General features: G+C 42.2%; 1 protein-coding gene across 1 annotated transcript in view; it reads right to left on the minus strand.

Annotated features, from left to right (window-relative positions):
- The window catches only part of LOC122797084 (vomeronasal type-2 receptor 26-like), a 594,456-nt gene that overhangs the window by 342,339 nt on the left and 229,617 nt on the right, over positions 1 to 22,500 (minus strand). Inside the window, exon 3 of the mRNA XM_044065881.1 lies at positions 1 to 768. This exon is cut by the window's left edge and continues 75 nt beyond it. Coding sequence (XP_043921816.1) covers positions 1 to 768 — 768 coding nt within the window. The remainder of the gene's footprint in view (positions 769 to 22,500) is intronic.

Raw genomic sequence — 22,500 nt, forward strand, 5'->3', positions numbered from 1 at the left:
TAGATCATGTAAAGCATGTGCCAGTGCATAGACAGCATTGTATGCACTGTAGGTGAACCTAAATTCCTCTTCATCATATGCAGGCCTTCCAAGTTCATCTAGTTTCTCTCTACCTGTACAAAGATGAAGTTCTTCATTCATTTGCATATGGTCCAGTGATTCACTAGTTAAATTCCTTGGCCATAAACAACTAAATTCACATTCCCAGAAGTCTCTGATAAAAATGTCATCTGTAAATTTGGTTGGATGTATATTATAAAGGAAGTCTTTATATCCTGGGATATCACCTCTGTGAAGGGAGAATCCAAGAGTACCATTCAATAGTTTTAGCATTACATTTTTTGAGAATACTGGAGAAATTGACCAACCTGAAGAAGCAAGCCATACTTTTGCAGTTATATTAAATGTGTAAAATTCTTCCATTAATGGAACTACCTGTTGCATTGCAGCATAAATCAGAATCACATTCACTGATGTTTTGTGTATTAGATCTACTATGATTGGAACCTTTGCTGTTGGGTTTTGTATGTAAATTGTTTCAAAAAAGGCAATGCAAACTCCACCATTTGTAATCTCTTCTTTCAGCTTTTGTCCACCCATTACACCATAATCTTCATCTGAGGCCAAAAGTCCAACCCAAGTCCACCGAAAGTGAATCACTGTATGAGCTAAGCCTTTGCACTGATAATCATCATTTGGAATGGTTCGGAAAAATGATGGGAACTGGTGTTTGTCACTTAGTATATTAAGAGGTGCACCATAGCTTATCTGAAAAAAAAAAAAAAAGACAGTGCAACATAAATGTTCAGATACACGTCTCACAATAAAAACACCAGCAATTCAAAGAAGATACAATACTGTAAGAGAGTACATAGATGGTTGCTACTGGAATACAGCAGTTATTCAGATTAATTGTAGGAGGGAACTGTTATGCATTGCTATCTTGGGTCTGGAAGAAAGTGATTTCCTGAAGCAGTGAGCTGTGTAAACTGCCTTTTTAGCTAGATAGGTGAGAGTCAGTAGGGTTTGAAAAGAGAAGAGAAGAGAAGTTGAGGGGAGCTACACCATAGCATAAATTTATGTAAAGGAAGTTATGATTTTAGAGAATGCTGCTCTGTGACTTCCGTTGCTAGTATGTTTGGTAACTTTAGATTAGATAGGCCTTGGTGCCTGGTTTCATTTTTGATAGGTCAAGGTATAGTCATTTGCAAACCAGCTTTCTGTAGGTACTAAATATTTGTGTAAGGTTTCTCTTGAAACATTAATGGGTCTATGTTCATTCATCAAATAAAACTAACATCGAATGGCTAATACTCAAACATTAAACCTTGAACATTAATATTACAGAAGATATCACCGAAGATGCTTATAAGGTAAGCTAAACAAACCCTTTTATAAATTTGCCATATTCCCCACTGTAGTGCAATGTCGGAGTTGTTATATATAATTATGGAAATGGGGGTGTAGCCCCTAGCATTTGCTGGGTGTAGGGGGGTGGAGCCCTCCACCTTGGTTGATGAAATAAATGTCTTCTGTAATATTAACTTCCAAGGTTTAACATTCGAGTAGTAGCCATTCGATGTTAGTTTTATTCAATGAACGAACACAGACCCAACATTAACAGTTTCTCCTGGCCCTAAGTGAAATATTTATCAAATATAGAAACATACATCCACTAAGAAAGAAAAGGCGGAGAATATCCCAATGTAGCTTTTACATTATACTAGAAGTGTAAATCTCAAAATGCACTCACTCGAGGCACTCCTTAAAATGGAGAACATCGATATCTGTGCAGTGACTGAGACCTGGTTCAAGGCTCCAGAGAGCACCCCTACACTACCGGGCTATAACGCATACCACACTTTTCGGCAATGTAACCTGGACCGAAACACCAAAGGTGGAGGTGTGTCCATATTCATTAAGGATATCCACACCTCCAGGCTAGTTGCTCAGCATAATGCATCCGAGGTTATCCAAGTGCAACTAACTCTGGGCAAAACTGCAATCCAAATTGTAGCTTGCTACAGATCCCCCACCATGCCCCAGAATTCCCACTCCTCTTTTCTTGATGTACTGGAAAATATTAGGGTTCAATCAAACACCCTAATAATGGGCGACTTCAACTACCCCACAATTAACTGGGAAAACTACTCGTGTAACAACTCCTTAGCTCAACGCTTTCTGGAATTCATAAACTCCAATGCCCTGGATCAACTTATCCCCACCCCCACCAGGGGCAACAATATCCTAGACCTAGTCATTAACAACATGAGTGACCAGTGTTCCACACCTGAAGTCAACTCCTCGTTGGTCCAATCCGACCATAAGCTAATCACCCTTGATATCCACATCCCGCACCCACCCCCCATTAAGGAAACCACAGTAGAACATTTCTCCAAAACCAGCTTCATGCTTCTTAAGACAGAAGTGGTGAACTTCATGACACCCATGCAGATGGACACTACAGTTGCAACTGCTGAATCCTACACAAATGCACTCTATAAGCACTTACACGAGTGCCTGGATCGTGCTATCCCAAACAGAACCAAGACGCTATCCTCCAAAAAAAGGAAACCAATCTGTTGGTCCCCTGCCATAAACAAACTGTACAACAGAAGGAAGAGACTTTTGCAAAAGAGAGTAAAATCCCATGAGTGGAGGAGCTCCCTGGTCAGCCTCAGTAAGAAGCTGAGATCCCTTATAGGATCTTCCAAAGCTAGCTACGAAAACAAAATCGCCACTAATTCCAAGGACAACCACAAAACTTTCTATAGCTATGTCAAGAATCTCGATGGTAACACCCAGATCTGCTCTGAGTTACAGCACAAAACCACGAAAATTGCAGAACCAACTGATATTGCCAACATCCTGGCAGATAGGTTCACTCCTAACTTTACCCCCCCACCCCCTAGAGGGCCCGAAGAATGCAGAGTCCCTGTAATCACAACTATGCAGATAAAAGCTGCACTCTCTAAAGCCAAAAACACAGTATCCATGGGACCGGACAACATCCCAGGCTGCGTTTTACACGAACTACAGAATGAACTGGCTCCCCACTTAAGCACCATGTTCACTAATAGCCTCGCATCAGGCTTTGTGCCCACTGAATGGCACACAGCAACAGTTATCCCACTCCACAAAGGGGGAGCCACTACTGATCCCGGAAACTATCAGCCTATTAGCCTGATGAGCCTGGTCTGCAAGGCCATGGAACATATCATCATGGAACTCATAAACAAAGACATTGGTAACCTCCAAACTCTGGATCCCACCCAGTTTGGGTTTGTGAAAGGCAGATCATGCCTCCTGAACCTGATCGACTTCTTTGAGGCAGTCACCAAAGCCGTAGATGAGGGTAAGGTGGTTCACACAGCCTATCTTGACCTCGCCAAGGATTTTGACACCATCCCCCATTCTGGAATTATAGCTAAACTCACTAAACTAGGTATAAATCCCTACGTTACAAGATGGGTTGCCAACTGGCTCACTGACAGAACTCACACTGTAAAAGTTGCAGACTCCAAATCTGACCTCAAAGCAGTGACAAGGGAGTACAACAGGGTTCCGTCCTGGGACCTCTCCTGTTTGGTATCCACTTCTCTGAAGTATAGGCTAACACAGAAGGCCTCTGGCTAATGAAGTTTGCAGATGACTGCAAACTAGGAGCCATAGTCAAGTCCCTAAATGATGTGGGCATCCTACAGAAGGGCCTCGCTGAGACAGATGCCTGGTGTCAGAGCCATGGCCTCAAGCTCAATGCCAAAAAGTGTAGTGTCATCCCCTTTGGTAAAAACTCTGTACCCATGAACTACCACATAGGCAACAATCTACTTAACACCGAATGTGTGATAAGAGGCCTTGGGACCCAGGTGGACAGTAGTATCTCCTTTGATAGTCACATCGCCATAGTAATCAGGAAGTCCTTCTGCGTGGCACACCTCATCATAAAAGGGTTCTCATCCAGGAAAAAAGGTCATTGTTCCCTTCTACTCCACACTCATTAGACCCATTATAGAGTACAATGCCCCTTTTGGAATGTACCTCACAAGACATCTGCAGCAGCTGGAAAGGCCACAGAAGTACCTCACAAAGAGGATTACTGGCCTCAAACAAATGCCCTACACTGGCCACCTCAAAAAACTCCAGCTTTACTCCGTAGCATATCGCCTACTCCAAGGTGATCTCTGCCTAACATATAAAGCTATGTCAAACCCAGAGCTGTTGGGCATGCTACACCTAAAGAAATCCCAATCCCTCCGAGCTACACACTCTAGGTTCCTAAACCTTGTCACCGTAATAAACAGGACATCCTGGAGGGATAGATTCCTGTCCCAGAGACTTCCCATACTCCGGAACAGGCTACCCATCTATGTCAAGCAAAGTTCTTCATTAGCACTCTTCAAGAAAAATCTTGATGAGTGGATGGAAAATAGGAAATACACCCTGGGAATCACTTCTGTGTCTCTGCTCGACAATGGCACAAGAAAATAACTTTCTTGGGTGGCATGAGCCAGGGAACCTTGTTGGCTAGGCTTACGTAGGCCCTTGGGCCGATAGCCTAGTACCTACCTATGAACCTATAATGGAAATGGACATAGAATATATTTTAAAAATCTTGAGAAAGAGGAACTCTTTCAAAGGACAAACTGTTAAAGATATCAATGGCCCTTCTTTTAAGCTTGCTGGGAATAACTGCTTTGAGCATACAAAATGTACATTTAATTTGTAATTTATATATGGGTTTATAAAATTATGCTTTTATAGATGAGAAATGTTTTAAATAGGGTGGTATTTATAAGGTTATGGTTCACAGATGTGATTCTGGGACTGTTAATTTAGATTTTTTTTTTTTATTTTATTTATGAAAGGCTATTCTGTCACTAGCCATTTAGTGATTCTATCATCAGAAATGCTAAAAGCAGCAATACTTTTGCACTTTATATGTGTTTAACCATAAAAATGGGTATTTTGTTATATTTCTATTATCTAGTCAAGCATGCCTAAGCAGGCTGTAACTGCCAGGGTGGGAGGAATATGAAGCCTTGGTTTTAACAATTGATTCAGCTATCACTATCACATCAATATGTTGTTATTTGTCTTTCTGCTTTTCCCGGTAAGGGGTCACCACAGCAGAACTCCGGTCCGCTAATGATTGGCAGTAGATTTTTACAAAACGCCGAGGTGCCAGCTCGACACCCAACCTTCAACAAATGCACGTCCTTTTACGCACGCATGTCTTTGGAATGCTACCCAACCACGGGGAGGACATGCAGACTCCACACAGAAGGCACTCCCAAGCCCAGCCGAGAATCGAACGGGAGAACCTCTTGCTGTGAGGTAGCAACACTACCGCTGTACCACCGCAGCATAGTTACTATCACATCAGTATAGCCATGTGGTAATCACATTTCTACATTATCAAATTTACTTAACATGCTACAAGCATTTAATCAGTCTGTTGTAAATATTTTTTTCTAGAATTAATATGAGGTGGTGTTTAAGTGTTTTTTTTAGGATAGAACTTTGGAAATTGAAGTCCATGAAAGAACAGGATTTAATTATTTGTCCTTGACTAACTCGGCAGTAGAAATAAACCTTATGTGATTTGTTGATGAAGCTGAGGGAATATGGGGAATTAGGCAAAAATCAAGTGATGTACTAGGAAAGGGAAGGCTGGATGTTCTGATTTGGGTTAGACTGGTGTGAGAGACAGCCTTGTAACTAAAAGAAGCAAAGAGTTCTAAAAAGAAATATAGCTACTTTTATGAGTCTTAAAATCCCAAGGAGGATGTGTGGGGGGAAGTGAAGAGAAACAGGAAATACTAGATGCAGGACTGTGTGCTAATGTCATGAAGGGACTATGACTTAAGGTCTAGGACATGAAATGTTATACACATGCAGTCTGAGAGTAAAGAAAGAGAGGTTATCCACTATTTATTGTGTTTAACAAAAAGTGGATGAGTTGGCAGGAAGATCCAGCACTAAAAACTAAATGTTACCTCTGTAAGTATACATATCTAATTGCACCATGTATCCCCGTAGATCTATAATAAATATTTACTGCTTGGGTAGGAAGGAAAAATATTAGATAAATCAAATTTTCATGATAGATCCATATTATGAATTAAACTAAAAAGTGGTTGCTGGATTTTAGATCTGTAGGACTAAAACAGTGCCAAAATATGCTAAAGGCACTAAACAGGAACTTTCAGCACAATATGAATATATAAATAGTACCTAAACATGAAATGCTGCATACCTAGTCTAACACCATGTTTCAGATATAATAAAATATTGTGCAAGCTAGTCAAATAATGTATTCAGACAGAAAAAAAATATGAACCTAGCCAATGATGTATTCAGAATGCAAAATCCAGCAAACATAACCAAATAACTTCAGTCTGTAACCTATTGAGTAGTCAGATGCTATATACCAAAGATAGAAACATTTTAATTTATGTGACAGAATCAGTATCCAAAACAGATTAAAATATGACATCCAAGTTAGTAGATTAAAATATCCAAGTTAATAGTATTCACACGGCTCTTTACTTACAGTCACAGTAACATATCACTTAAACAATTAATATATATCTAATTAATTCTGAGCAAAGTATGATGTTCTTCATCTCACATTGCTGCAGTCCTTACACTTGGGTAGTCCGCTGTTCTCGGTCGGCCCGAATATCAAAGTATTAGGCTGACGTCGGTCAAGGTGCTTAAGACTGACATCAGAACGTCAGGGTACAAATGCGCATGACCGACGTCATATCCTCAGTCTTTTTTGCCGCATGGTCCGATGCAGAAGCAGCGTTGCAAGTGCCGTTCGGCATTCTGAAATTTTTCGAATTCGGAGTTTCAGACGGAGTCAAAGTTGGCTAAGTACCCCGTTGGGGAATATTTTGTTTTTTTCTTGCCTCAGTGGTTTACCGGATGTCAGAAAAAGTGAATAACTGTATTTCTTGTGGGAAACAGATACCGCATAGAGATTATCATACTTTGTGTATTCCTTGTTTGGGGCCTGAGCACGACGTTGTTGGGTGTCGCTTTTGTGCTAGGTTCAATAAGCGCACTATTGCGAAGGTTAGATTGTGCCAGGTTGGTCTTGGAAGCGGTGCAATTATAATATGCCGTCGGATGCTCCGGCCGCTTCTTCGAAGAAGCGCAAAGACAAAGCAGCTAAACCCAGGCAAGAAGAGTCATCCGTACCGGACGCCGGTTCTTTAGAGGCATCAGTGGAACCGGTGGTTCCGCCGGAGGCTTCTCTGGAGTCCCAGGGGGAGACTTTGATATTGCAGGATGTGGCTTCTCAGGAGGCAAGTCAGGCTGAAGGGGCTTCTCAGGTTACTGTACTCCCCTCCCTTCCTAGGGTGGTTAGGCCCTCTCCTTCTGTTTCTAAGGCTTCTCCCAGAGGCAGGCCAGGTTTAGCTTCTGTTGGTGTCACTCCTAGTTCATCAGGATCTGTGCCCAAGAAGCATATGCTTAAAATGGCAGAAGATTTAATTACTTTGATTAGAGGTTCTTTGCCCCCTCCTGATAAGAGGCCTAGGGTGGAACCAGAGTTGGGGAGTTTTGAGCAGGCTTCGGATGTTTCAGAGTCTTCGGCTGAAGACTTGCAGGAGTATTCTCCTTATTCTGATTCTGATGTGGATGATTCTACTCCTTCTGCTTCTCCTCCAGAGGATTTTTCTTTTTCAGAGACTCTTCATTCCATGAGGGAACATTTTAAGTGGAAAGGTCAGGACTTCTCTGATTCCAGGAAAAGGCTTAGGGAATTTTTGCTTTTACCCCAGCATAGGCCTTTGGCTATACCACCTGTTCTGGATGTTGTGGAAGATGTGTTTGCAGAGGCTTCACTTAATCCTGATTCTTTGCCTCCTGCTCCTGTTAAGCCGGACAGGTATTACAGGGTGCCTGAAGCTCATAAATATCTTTATAAGAGTCCTAGGGCGGACCCAGAAACTGTTAGTCAGGGACCTAAGGGCGTCAAGGCCTCTGTTGTAAAAAAATCCGGTTCCTCCAGATAAAGAGGCCAGAGCTTTGGATAGATGGGGAAAGAAAGTCTATACTTCTTCCACCTTAGCTATGAGGGCTTTGAATTGCCAGTTTCACATGTTGAAATATCAAAACTATCTTCTTTCTCAATTGAAGTCTAAGGTAGATGCTCTGGCGGAAGGCATTGAGTGTAAAGAATTACAAGATTTGGTACATGTTCCTGAACAGGTGGGTAAGCATTCTTTACAATGTGGTTTTGATGCTGTACAGGCCTCGTCTAGGGTGGCTGTCACTGGGTCAGTTCTTCGCAGGCACACCTGGCTGAGGGATCAGAATTTATCTGACCATGTTAAGACTAGGATTTTAGATTCTCCTTTGCAGTCTGATGTGTTGTTTGGTTCACCTGTGGAGACAGTCTTAAAGAAAATGGAAGACAAGGCTAAGTCTATGCAGGCTGTTAAAGATTTTTTGCAAGTTCAGCCTCCGAAGTTTAGTAGGAATTGGCCTGCTAAGGGGTGGACGTACCCTTCTTATGATTCACAGTCTAGGGGAAGATCTAGACGTGGTAGGGGCAGAGCTCAGGGCTCTTTCAGACCTAGAACAGGGAGTTCACCTGCACAGTCTTCGGGTGAGGGCAGGGGCCAGTCCTTTCGTAAACAGGCCCAATGACCTACCTTTTCAGCTGCCAGAGCCTTCTTGTCTGGCAGCGCCTTTGGGAGGAAGGTTGGCACTCTTCAAAGAAAATTGGAGTTTAATTACCCAGGACAGATGGGTATTGGATATCATACACCAAGGTTACAAGTTTTATTTCCATACCTTGCCTCCTTTCAAAGGCATGCCAGACGTTCCTCCTCAGCAAAGAATAGAGGCTCACAAACAAATTTCTCTGCTGCTTCAAATAGGGGCCATACAGCCGGTCCCTCTGCCAGAAGTGGGCCTAGGATTTTATTCTCGCCTGTTCCTAGTACCAAAGAAGGGGAACACGTGGAGACCAATTTTGGATTTATCCATCCTCAACACTTATCTGGACATTCCCAAGTTCAAAATGTTGACGTTACAACAGCTTTTACCTCTGCTGGGCAAAGATCACTGGATGGTGACTCTGGATCTCAAGGAGGCTTACCTTCATGTTCCTATCAGGCTAAGTTGCAGGAAGTATCTGCGTTTTCGAGCTGGGACTTCTCATTATCAGTTCTCTGCATTGCCCTTTGGCTTATCTACTGCGCCCAGAGTGTTCACGAAGGTTCTGGCTCCAGTGATAGCTTTCTCCAGGCTAAAAGGAATACAAATCTATCCTTATTTGGACGATTGCCTGATTCTGGCCCAAGGAAAGGACGAACTTCTTCATCATCTGCAATATGTGATAGCAGTGCTAAGATGCCTGGGGTATTCTGTGAACGAAATAAAGTCCAGTCTAGTACCCTCTCAGGATATGTGCTTTCTGGGTGTGAGACTGAATACAGCATCCCAGATGGCCTTTTTGACACCGGACAAACAAAAGAATCTTTCCCTTTACTTCCATCAATTGTCTCATCAGTCCAGGCTGACTGCAAGGACAGTCCTTCAAGCCTTGGGGTTCATGGCATCTTGTATTCTGGTGCTTCCCAATGCCAAACTGCATATGAGGAAGCTACAATGGTATCTCAAAAATGTATGGACACAGCACTGCCAAGATTTGGACACTGTCATTCAGATAATACCTTGCATTCAAAAGGAATTTTTGTGGTGGGCTCAGGAATGTCACCTAAACAAGGGACTCTCTGTGACCCGGCCAGTGGCGAGTCAGATTCTAACGACAGATGCCTCAGACAAAGCTTGGGGAGCTCATCTAAATGGAAAGTGGATACAAGACACGTGGCCTGCCAGACTACAACATCTACATATCAACTTGAAGGAGATGTTAGCAGTCCAATTTGCATTAATAGCTTTCAAGGATTTACTTCTTCCAGGGCAGGTGTTGGTTCTAACAGACAACACAACTGTCATGTGGTACATCAACAAGCAAGGGGGAACACATTCTTATCCTCTAGGCAGACAAGCAATGATTTTGTGGGAGACTGCTCTCAGTTTACAGCTACATCTTCAGGCAAGGTTTCTGCCGGGAGCACAGAACTCCTTAGCAGATGTGTTGAGCAGATGAATTATGGATCCCCACGAGTGGAAATTGGATCCTCATGTGTTTCAGAAATTGACAGTGTCATGGGGAACTCCAGACATAGATCTGTTCGCTTCTCCACTAACTACCAGCTGCCAAAGTTTTGCACAAAAAGGTTTCATCCCACAGCTTGGAAAGTGGATGCTCTTTCTTTCAATTGGAGCAATCTTCATGTGTATGCCTTTCCATCTCTGCCTCTCCTCCCAAAGGTACTTCTAAAGGCCAGACAGGACAAACCAAAGATGATTTTAATAGCTCCAGATTGGCCTCGACAGCACTGGTACCCATTACTGAGAAGTCTGGTACGGGAGCCTCCATGGCCTTTGCCTTCGATTCCACACCTGCTGTCTCAGGAGAACAGTCATTTACTCAATGTCAAACTTCACTCTCTTCACCTAACAGCCTGGCATATTCTGTTTTGAACCCTGGAGGGTCTCAGCTTCCACAGCAAGTTTTGAATGTTATTTTGGAGGCCAGAAGGCCTAGTACAAGGAAAGTGTACGCAGACAAATGGAAGAGATTTTTGTTTTGGAGTGCAGCAAAGGAATTTGATGTTTCTAAGCCTAATTTAAGTGTGGCTCTTCAATATCTGGCTGAGTTACTGGACAAAGGTTTGTCCTTCTCTTCTATTAAGGTTCATGCTGCAGCAATTTCTGCTCACTATGACTGTGATCCACCATTGTTTTCTCATCCTTGGTTTAAGCAATTCCTTAGAGGGGCAAAGAATATAAGACCCCCACGTAGAGCTCCTACTCCTGCTTGGGATCTCAATTTTGTGTTGGAGAAACTCACTCTACAACCTTTTGAGCCTGCAGCTTCTGCTGAGTTGAAATATTTATCATGGAAGACTGCTTTTTTGTTGGCCATTACCTCTGCAAGAAGGGTTTCTGAATTACAGGCCCTTATGGCGGTTGAGCCTTTCTTAATTTTCCATAAGGATAGGGTATCTTTACGTACTAATCCTTCCTTTATGCCTAAAGTGGTTTCTAGTGTGGCTTTAAACCAAACTATTCATTTGCCTACTTTTTATGCAAACCCCAAAATAAAGGGAGAAGATTTTGCACACTTTGGATATACACAGGCAGTTGCGATATTATTTGAGCAGAACTAAAGGGTTCAGGCAGTCTCAGCAGTTATTTGTTTCATTTGCTTTGGGTTCCCAGGGCAAGCCTGTGTCAAAACAAACTATTTCTAAGTGGATTGGGTTTTGTATTGCTTTCTGTTATTCCCATCATGGTAAGGAGATTCCAGCTGGGATTAGGCCTCATTCCACTAGGGCTACTGCCACTCCTACAGCTTTTTTAAGGGGGGTGGCAACTAAAGATATTTTGGAGGCAGCTACTTGGAGTTCAGTGCATACTTTCTCTAAGCATTACCACCTTCCTCTTTACTCTAAATCTAGGGCTGGTTTTGCCACTGCAATCTTACAGGGCATTTTGGCAGCACCTAATGCTTTATAGTTTTGCCATCCTCCCTTACCTCTGCTTTGGGATTCTACCCAAGTGTAAGGACTGCAGCAATGTGAGATGAAGAACATAGTACAGTTTTGTACCTACCATAAATGTAGATGTTCGAAGATCTACATTGCTGCAGTCCAATTTACCCTCCCTCCTTCCCCTCTGTAGTTAGAGGCGGTGGTGTGGTTTGGGTTGTAAATATTGTGGATATTGTATATATTGTACATATGATTAGTGCAAGGGTGGTTGGTTGTTTTTTGCTGTCTTTTGGTTTTGGCCTTTCTTTTTAGGGTCTTCTGACATCTGGGGCAAGAAAAGACTGAGGATATGACGTCGGTCATGCGCATTTGTACCCTGACGTTCTGATGTCAGTCTTAAGCGCCTTGACCGACGTCAGCCTAATACTTTGATATTCGGGCCGACCGAGGACAGCGGACTACCCAAGTGTAAGGACTGCAGCAATGTAGATCTTCGAACATCTACATTTATGGTAGGTACAAAACTGTACTTTCTTGGGTTAATTAATAGTGTTGTATGGCAGAACACTTGCTGGATATTAAGTGGTCAAAGAGATCGGGTGTTATTTAAGGGAAGGTATAACAGGTATTTATGTGCAATGCAAAACAATAAAATACTGAAAATTAGCTAGTGTATTGCAGAAGGTAATGTAAAGATTTCCAAATAAACATTATAATAAAATATGTAAATAATGCTCTGGACCAGAAAAGCACAGCTGATAAATATAGCATCAGTATACAAAAATGTAGTTATTCTCTGAAACAGGAGTGACTTAAATTGTTGGGACTGCAACAGAGCTGCTGATGGTCCAAGATAAAGGTCAAAAGTTACAGTGACATGGAAGAAGAAAAGGATGAGTGTTACCCTACATCAGCGTAGTACTGGGGAAGACGATATATGGTAATCATATGCCAAACTAAAAGACACTGGAGATTTACGGTGCACCAAGGACATGAAAGCAGGGACTCTGTTAGCACTGAAGTTGTAGGATCAAAAACAAGAAATGAAAATGTGGTAGATGAACTGGGTGAATGGTGGAATGGTGATGAAGGAAGAAAATGGGTGAGGGGTTTGTTTCCTTTTATGAAGGACTAGAAGGTAAAAAGAAAACAAAAAAAGAAATGTCATATAGGGAAGTAAGGAAGAAAAGGTGTAAGAAGGGAGAGCTTGGGGCAAATTTATAATGAAATGTTACACGTAAATAAGGCAGAGATCACTGGGGCAATATGGCATCTGTAGAGTTAAGGCAGGTAAGGAAATGTGGTATTTGATTACAATAAAACAGTGAGTGCTGAGGTGGTTCATGTTATAAAAGAAATCCTCAGGGAGGCTTTGTTAAAAGACATAATCTGTCTCTACTGGAAAAGCTGTAGTGGAAGTGTTACCCAGGGAAAGTAGTGTATTGAAGCTCAAGCTATCTTTGAGTCCAGGTCAGTATAAAAGGTAGCAAGAAGAAATATCTGTTGCTAGATTGAGGAGGTTATTCCATGTCTGGTTCAGGAAGAGCAGGCTCCATTTATCTGGAAATTCTAAGTGAATCATCTGAATTTGGTTTTAGATTTTATGGATTGTACGGAAAGAAAGAGCAGAGAAAGGAATGGAGTAGTTTAATCTGGAATCAAAGTTTGATACTGCACAATGGTATGAGGATAAGCGTATTGGAAAAGATACATTTTGGTGAATGGTTTGGTACAGATGTGTCTCCTTTTCACCCTGATCTTGGATGAAGGTGATGAGTTGAGAAGCTAATTGTGGATTTTGGAGTAATGATCAATTACTGCCTTTGTTGTGTCACCTTGCTGCAGTAACCTGAATATCTGTGGAGAAAGTGATACAATTCACTAATGAAACAGACATATTTTTTTGTAAATTACTTTTTTACTCCCTTCATGATGATACACTCCTCCATAAATTATAAGTTGCTGGCAAATCCACAATGACAAGTCATATAACAGGTAAAGGAGACAAATTTCCCTAAAGTGCCATTTATACCTTAACCCCCTCACATGCTGAATGTTACTTCCTAGAGGACATGCACATGGGCATCTTGATGGGCTCATCCTCGCTACAGAGTAAATAACCCTTGGTTGCCTAGACAACTATATTAGCTTCTTATACTCTTATATAACTATAACTATCTGCATCAAGATTGTGGCACAGTCCTGCCCTGGAATGCCCTGCAAACACTTAACCCTAACAGAATATGCGTCAATATTCCTCCATCACCAATAAAGCTTCTCTAGCACCTGGCTGCTAATAAGCCTAGGTTATCTGGGTCATAGTCAAGACTTCATCACTGTGCACTGCAGAACTGTGCATCTTTTCTCTAATGGTGAGGCAGACCTTCACTGGATGGACTGGCCCTGTTTTGAAGAAGTCTGAACCAGTCAGAAAATGATATGCACTTTGGTATTGCTTTATGTAGCATCTGACTACATTCTTAAGTATAGTACTCAATGAATATATGCATTTGACTGAAGTCAGCATTCAAAAAGTTTTGTTATCTTTCATCAGGTGTGTGTGCGTGTGCATGTTTGTGTGTATATATGCTGGCAGAAAATCATGCTATGTCTGCACAGTATAAAATAAACTGTTTTTGGCATGAGGAGGCCAGAAATGCTTTTTTCCTGTCCAAGGAAGGCTCTGGAAGACTCAGGGACTTGCTTGTAGTTCCAGGAAAGCTAAATCTGAAAAAAGTGTAGAAACCTTTGTGCTATTACATTTACTGCTGTTGCTACTGCATTTCTGATATCAATGACAGCATAAAATATTAAAAAATAGTATATTGCATATATATAAGTTTACAAAAACATGATGTGAAGTAATATATTTCAAGTAATATATTTCAATTTTCCACTGCCTATTCAGAAGGAAACCTTATCTGAAGTTACTCTAGTCTAATTCATCAGGCTGAAAAACAAATTATGAGATTTAAATAGTACTGGAGAGCCTGCTTTTCTCTTTCATTAGCAACCAAACAAAATGGGCTGGTACCTTCTTAAGGATGGATTAATGGAATTTAAGGCACAAGAAACATACATATTTTGGAGGATTCACATTTTTTAATCACAGAAGCTAAAAGGCAAGAAAAACACTAAAGCAGTAACTGTCTGAAAGTATATGTCTGTGGGAATATATAATCCTTTTAGCTACCCCTCCTTCCAAAATACGGCTTGAAAGCTTCCACTAATGAGAAAACCATCCCTTTAATGATTTTAGAAATATGCTCATGGCTTAATCCCGTTTCATGTTCTTATTATAAATAACACATATTATGCAGTGATTTAAACAAATCAAAATGTGCATTTCAATTGTGCCAGGGATTACAATTTGTATTTCTTTTTTAATGCATCTTTATAAACAGAATGCAAGTTCATAAGTCGTTTTATCTGTAGTTAACAAACGGTAATGCCACAGTGAAAAACACCAAATCCACATACAGACAAGATGGCAAGGCAGACAACTGCTTCCCACTGAAGTAATTACAGGAGACCAATATCATGGCATTCATTTTGAAGTTGGAAGCAATGCCCTATCAGAGTAGTACACCTCCAGCTACAGAATAATATGCTCACATTCAGAACCTATAAAATGAAACATTTGAGCGTCTCAGTGCACCATGTGCTTCAGCCTAGCTGTTTGTTTTAGCTCTGGAAAAACTGGAATGCATTGACAAAACACCATTCATAGGAAGTTAAAAGGCACATCCTAAAACTATACTGTCCAAATGGGATGGCTAACTTGAAGCTAAAGAAAGTAAAATGAATATAGTTATTATTTTTATATTATATTAGTTATTAAAGTATTTTTTTCTGCATTTTCGACTTTTTAAGCCTTTCGATTGCTATTTCTGCCTGTTTTATTCTGCTATTACCTATTTTTACTGTTTTTAATAGCTTGAATTGTTTATTGCACTTGCTTGTTTAAGTTTTGCTTAAAAGTTAAACAACAGGCTAATACACTCAAGTGTACTAGCTTTTGATAGCATTTAGTTGAAAAACACAGCATTTATTGTATTTTCTGCCTATCTGAAAAAAAACTTGAGAAAAACAAAAAAATACTCTTGTTTTCCATACTTTTCTAATAGTTTGTTCCAGTGATCAGATTTTGCTGATCCCTGGGCTTTGTCTTGGTTCCTGTTTTCTCCATTTTCCTTGTTTGGTCAAGGGGTAGTTTCTTTACTCACTAGTGGGAGTAGGGAGTACTGAGCTGCCTGTTTGTCCTCAGAGGAGTGGTTTAAGGCAGTAACTTGTAGTTTATTGGCCATTTTGGGTCATTTCCTGTCTTTTCCAGCCCCCTGCTATAAAGCACGCTTTAGCGGAGCTGCCACTGTTGCACACTAGGGCAGCGCCGGTTAAGCAGGTTTAAACTATTCGGGCTACCTAAAGTCCACTCTTCAAATTTTCCCTTAAAACTACCTTCCTCGAACTATACTACTGACCTAATCAGCGTATCCTATAACTAAAAAGATCATCTCTACTTGACTCCAAGTAGACTATTCTCTATCTGTTAAACCTAGCACTTGCTCCTACAGTACTTATTACCTTGATACGGCACTCTTGTCATAGATAGTACCCCAAAAAGGCAACCCCCCATTTCTCGGTCACCCACGTCCCCCGGAATCTTTTTTAAAGTTTTTTTTTGTCTATCGTTCTAGCATGTCGAGGGATCAGTTGCTAGTGTCCTCTCCTGCTCAGCTGGTGAACCTGGGAATATTTGGTTAAGCAGGTTTAAACTATTCAGGCTACCTAAAGTCCACTCTTCAAATTTTCCCTTAAAACTACCTTCCTCGAACTATACTACTGACCTAATCAGCGTATCCTATAACTAAAAAGATCATCTCTACTTGACTCCAAGTAGACTATTCTCTATCTGTTAAACCTAGCACTTGCTCCTACAGTACTTATTACCTTGATACGGCACTCTTGTCATAGATAGTACCCCAAAAAGGCAACCCCCCATTTCTCGGTCACCCACGTCCCCCGGAATCTTTTTTAAAGTTTTTTTTTGTCTATCCTTCTAGCATGTCGAGGGATCAGTTGCTAGTGTCCTCTCCTGCTCAGCTGGTGAACCTGGGAATATTTGGTTAAGCAGGTTTAAACTATTCGGGCTACCTAAAGTCCACTCTTCAAATTTTCCCTTAAAACTACCTTCCTCGAACTATACTACTGACCTAATCAGCGTATCCTATAACTAAAAAGATCATCTCTACTTGACTCCAAGTAGACTATTCTCTATCTGTTAAACCTAGCACTTGCTCCTACAGTACTTATTACCTTGATACGGCACTCTTGTCATAGATAGTACCCCAAAAAGGCAACCCCCCATTTCTCGGTCACCCACGTCCCCCGGAATCTTTTTTAAAGTTTTTTTTTGTCTATCCTTCTAGCATGTCGAGGGATCAGTTGCTAGTGTCCTCTCCTGCTCAGCTGGTGAACCTGGGAATATTTGGTTAAGCAGGTTTAAACTATTCGGGCTACCTAAAGTCCACTCTTCAAATTTTCCCTTAAAACTACCTTCCTCGAACTATACTACTGACCTAATCAGCGTATCCTATAACTAAAAAGATCATCTCTACTTGACTCCAAGTAGACTATTCTCTATCTGTTAAACCTAGCACTTGCTCCTACAGTACTTATTACCTTGATATGGCACTCTTGTCATAGATAGTACCCCAAAAAGGCAACCCCCCATTTCTCGGTCACCCACGTCCCCCGGAATCTTTTTTAAAAGTTTTTTGTCTATCCTTCTAGCATGTCGAGGGATCAGTTGCTAGTGTCCTCTCCTGCTCAGCTGGTGAACCTGGGAATATTGAGGCAATGCTACAATTTCCTCATGTACACAGACAACCCTCTCCTCCTCCCACAAAACACAAATACATGCGAGAGATGCAACTATACGGCCAAACTGGAGGCTGAGCTCTCACAACATAGGACTGGCAAGACCAGTCAGGAGGAGAAGGTTATCACACACACTATAGACCCAGTCTCACATAGTACCATTACAACCTCAAATCATACACATAAACACACAAAGACATACTCGGAGGCTCTGATCAAAAATCTACCAAAACAGCAGAGGCCACCAAAGCAGACACCCAAACAACCACCACCTCAGAACACAACACCTGCAACACATAGACCTCACAGTCAGAGTGTCAAACAGTCACAGCCCTTATGGCCAAACACAATGCCAGACACACTAGTCATTGGTGACTCCATAGTCAGACACACTGACGTCCCGCTCACCAGACTGAGTAAGGAGAAGGTCACAGTAAGCTGCCTGTCAGGCGCTAGAATCCGCCACATAACGCAAGCACTCAGGTCTCTCAACAGCAGGTACAAATATGACTCAGTCATTGTCCACGCTGGTGTAAACGACCTGAGACGTACCTCCTTGGACTACATGAAAAGAGACATTGAGGAGCTCTCTGATTATGTAGCCCAGGCAGGTATGACCCTGACCTTGAGCAGTATCCTACCTTCACCAAGAATGATGCCACAATACAGAGATAAGATGATCAGCTTTAACAATTGGCTTAAACACTGGTGTCATTCAAAGGGGATCCAGTGTCTGTCTGCCTGGGATGACATGCTGGACAAGCCACGCTGCGCAAGGGACGGCTTGCACCTGTCACCCTGGGATTCGGATATTGGCAAAGGCTCTTGCCACCCCATAGTGCCTTTTTAGGCAAGGCTCAAATTCTAAACCTACCACCCTAGAACACAAAAAGGAAAAACTAAGGGTAATGCTGCTCAATGCCAGAAGTCTAAATCTCAAAATGCACGCACTCGAGGCCCTTCTCAGTATGGAGAACATCGATGTCTGTGCTGTGACAGAAACCTGATTCAAGACTCCTGAGAGCACCCCAGCGCTATCAGGTTTTACCTCATATCATGCGTTCCGGCCCCAAAATCCGGACAATACCAAGAAAGGAGGGGGGTATCCATATTCATCAAGGACACCCACACCTCAAGACTGGTGGCAACGCACGATGCATCGGAGACCATCCAGGTGCAGTTAACCATAGGCAAGACTGCTCTGCAAATTGTAGCATGTTACAGGCCACCCTCACAAACTCAGGAACCTCACATGGCCTTCCTGAAAACACTAGAGGGGATAAATGTATCACCAAACACCATCATACTAGGTGACTTCAATTACCCTAATATAGACTGGGAACACTAGTCAAGCCCAAACACCCTAGCTCAAAAGTTCCTGGAATTCATAAACTCAAATGCCATGGAACAACTAGTCACCATCCCCACAAGAGGAGATAACATACTTGATCTCATCATCACGAACATGGGAGCACAATGTTCAACACCAGAAGTATACCCCTCACTGGTGAGATCAGATCACAAACTAATCTCGCTGGAGGTCCTCATCCCACCCCCACCCGAAATAAAAAAGACCACAGTAAAGAACTTCCAAAAAGCCGACTTCACACTTCTAAAGACTAGTGTGGTCTCCTTTAAGGCCCCCGAGCCGGCGGAAAACAGTACTCAAGCCGCTGAATCACTTACAAATGCCTTCTACCAGCACCTGCAGGACTGCATGGATAAGGCAATCCCAAGCAAAACAAAGACTGTTTGTACCAAAGGCAAGCGTCCAGTCTGGTGTACCCCAGCCATAAACAAACTCTACAACAAAAGGAGGAAGCTACTACAAGATAGAGCAAAATCCTTAAAAGGTAAGACACCCTTGATCACTATAAGTAAAAAACTAAGAGCTCTCATAAAATCATCCAAAGCAAATTTCGAGAAAAAAATAGCTAAAGACTCAAAAGACAATCATAAGGCCTTCTTTAGCTATGTTAGAAGCCTGGGAGGAAACTCCCAGATATGCTCAGAACTACTTCAAAATGATGTGAAGATTACTGATCCTACAGACATTGCCAACATACTGGCTGACAGGTTCAGTGCAAACTTCTCCCCTCCCCAAAGGAGAGATATCTATACCAAACGATTGCAGCCCCCCAAACATCTCCAGCGCCCAAGTGAGAACTGCTCTCTCCAAAGCAAAAAACACAGCATCCATGGGACCTGATGGTGTCCCCGGCTGTGTGCTCCACGAACTCAATGAGGAATTAAACCCACAGCTAGGACAGCTGTTTAATCAAAGTCTTACCTCGGGATACGTACCCAGGGAGTGGCGCATTGCAACTGTGGTCCCACTGCACAAAGGCGGTGCCTCCACCGACCCTGGAAATTACCGGCCCATTAGCTTGACAAGCCTTATCTGCAAAGCCATGGAGAGGATCATAATGGACCTCATAAATAAAGACATAGGGAATTTGCAGACTTTGGATCCAACCCAGTTTGGCTTTGTCAAAGGCAGATCATGCCTTTTAAACTTGGTTGACTTTTTCGAAACAGTCACCAAAGCCATTGATGAGGGAAAGGCAGTCCATACAGCCTACCTCGATCTGGCTAAGGCCTTCAATACAATACCCCACTCGGGTATCATTGAAAAACTCATCAGCTTAAATGTTAACCCATACATCACAAGATGGGTTGCAAACTGGCTGAGTGACAGAACCCACAGGGTCAGAGTTGCTGGCGCCATGTCAGACTCAAACCCTGTCACAAGTGGTGTCCCACAGGGCTCAGTCATGGGCCCACTCTTGTTTGGCATCTACTTTTCCGAAGTACAAGCAAACACAGGAGGGTTATGGCTGACAAAGTTTGCAGATGACTGCAAACTGGGCCATAGTAGAAAACACATCTGACACAGATATCCTTCAGAAGGGTCTCACAGAAATGGATAACTGGTGCCAGAGCCACGGACTAAAGTTAAATGCCAAAAAATGCATAGTCATACCCTTCGGGAAAAACAAAGTTACCCCTAGCTACCAAATAGGTGGCAATCCACTGACCACAGAAGAAGTTATCAGGGACCTGGGGACCCAGGTTGATAGTAGTCTGTCATTCGACACCCATGTAGCTAAAGTAGTTAGGAAGACCTTCTACATTGCCCACCTTATCATGAAGGGATTCTCATCTAGATCAAGGGAGGTCATAGTCTCCCTTTACTCATCACTCATCAGACCAATGATTGAGTACAATGCCCCATTCGGAATGTATCTGACCCGACACTTGCAGCAGCTGGAGAGGCCACAAAAGTTCCTCACCAAAAGGATAAAGGGTCTCAAAAATCTGTCCTATGCTGCCCGACTGAAAGAACTCCAGCTCTATTCAGTCGCACTGCTTGCTCAGAGGTGACCTTTGCCTAACATACAAGGCCATGTCAAACCCAGATTTGATGAATATGCTTCACCTCAAAAATCTAGATCCATCAGAGCCACAAGGGCGGGAGACTTAAACCTCGACACGGCTATTAATAGGACGTGCTGGAGGGATAGATTCATCACCCAAAGACTCCCTATGCTGTGGAACAAAATCCCGGTACATGTGAGGCAGAGCACCTCGCTGGCCTTGTTCAAGAGAAATCTTGACCAATGGATGGGAGATCGCAGATATACCCCAGGGATTACCTCAGTGTCACTGCTCGACAGAGGCACAGCAAAATAATGGGTATAGTTCCCCATACTAAAGGGGTGGCGTAAGCCACAAAACGATGGGCTAGGCTTGTAAATGCCCTCGGGCAGATAGCTTAGTATGAACCTATGAACCTATTTACAACTGGGGAAGAAACGACCCTTTGTGAAGAGCTGGATGAAAAGAAGCAACAAAACGACTGTCACCAACGTAGGACAGCAACCAATTTAATATAAAAGCAGTAGATAAAGCAGCAAAGCTTTTGGGTATCCAGCACCTTTCTTCAGTGCTAATACCACTGCACCTTTATTCTGGAGAGCTTTTTGTTGTGTTTCACTGAAAAGAAACTACATCAAGACAGTGTATCACTAGAGATTTACTGACAGTACAGTTGTGTAGTTAACTTATCGTTCAAACTGATCACTGCGGTAGTACCCATAACATGAATGTATCCTGCCAAGGATATTGTGGTCATTCTGCAGTGCTTTTAGCTCCTTCCTAGCATGCCATACATCTATCCTTACACCTAGAGGATGCATTAGTATAAGGGGGATATACAAACCTACCAATTGAAACTTTCTTGCTCTTTGAAAAGGAGTTTGAAGCCTACCACTGTTGAGTAAAGCCTTACTGAAAAGGTAAAAGGGTGAGGTATATCCCACCATAGCCAGGGAAGGGACTATTTAGGTTGCTGGAGGAAAGGTGCTAGTACTACAGCAATAATGTATCTGACCAACTGCTGATATAGTAAGTCAACTACATAACTGTACTATGATCTTCATTAGATCATTGTTGCAGTAGCCATTAAAATATAACTAATGTGCATCCTCAGAAAAAAGGTGCCTAAAAGGGATCAAAAGCCAATCATCCACAGTTAGGATGAGATTATGAATGGTGAGATTAATCAAAAATCTCTTGCCCTGTGTGAGCAAGTCCATCTAAGGAGGAAGTTTTTGGTAATTGCCGTGGCTAGTTTTGTGAGAAAGAAGAACCAGTGTTGCCTGGGCCCAAAGGGAGTTACATCATTACTAACATCTTTAGTAAGTCCTTCTTGATCTTTTGAAGGACTTTGTAAATTAAAAGAAAGGATGAAAGGCATAAAGTAACATCCCCATCCATGGAGACCGAGAATGCATCCATTTTCACACCTTTTTGCAGGACAGAAGTGTCTCACTTGTTGTTTAGATAGGAGGCAAATAGATCTATCTGGGCAGTCCCTCATGGGTGGGCTATCTACAGGAAGATCTCTAAGTGCAGCATTCACTCTGCTGTTGTGTTGTGCTCTAAAGGAATGTAAATTACTTGAAGGATTAATTTGTGCTGAAGTGCTTTGACCCAGGAAATCATGGCTAGTATGCAAAGGTGCGTGATCTCA

This window comes from Protopterus annectens, chromosome 3.part0 (assembly GCF_019279795.1).
Source record: "Protopterus annectens isolate FY-2018-M chromosome 3.part0, PAN1.0, whole genome shotgun sequence".
NCBI lineage: Eukaryota > Metazoa > Chordata > Ceratodontiformes > Protopteridae > Protopterus > Protopterus annectens.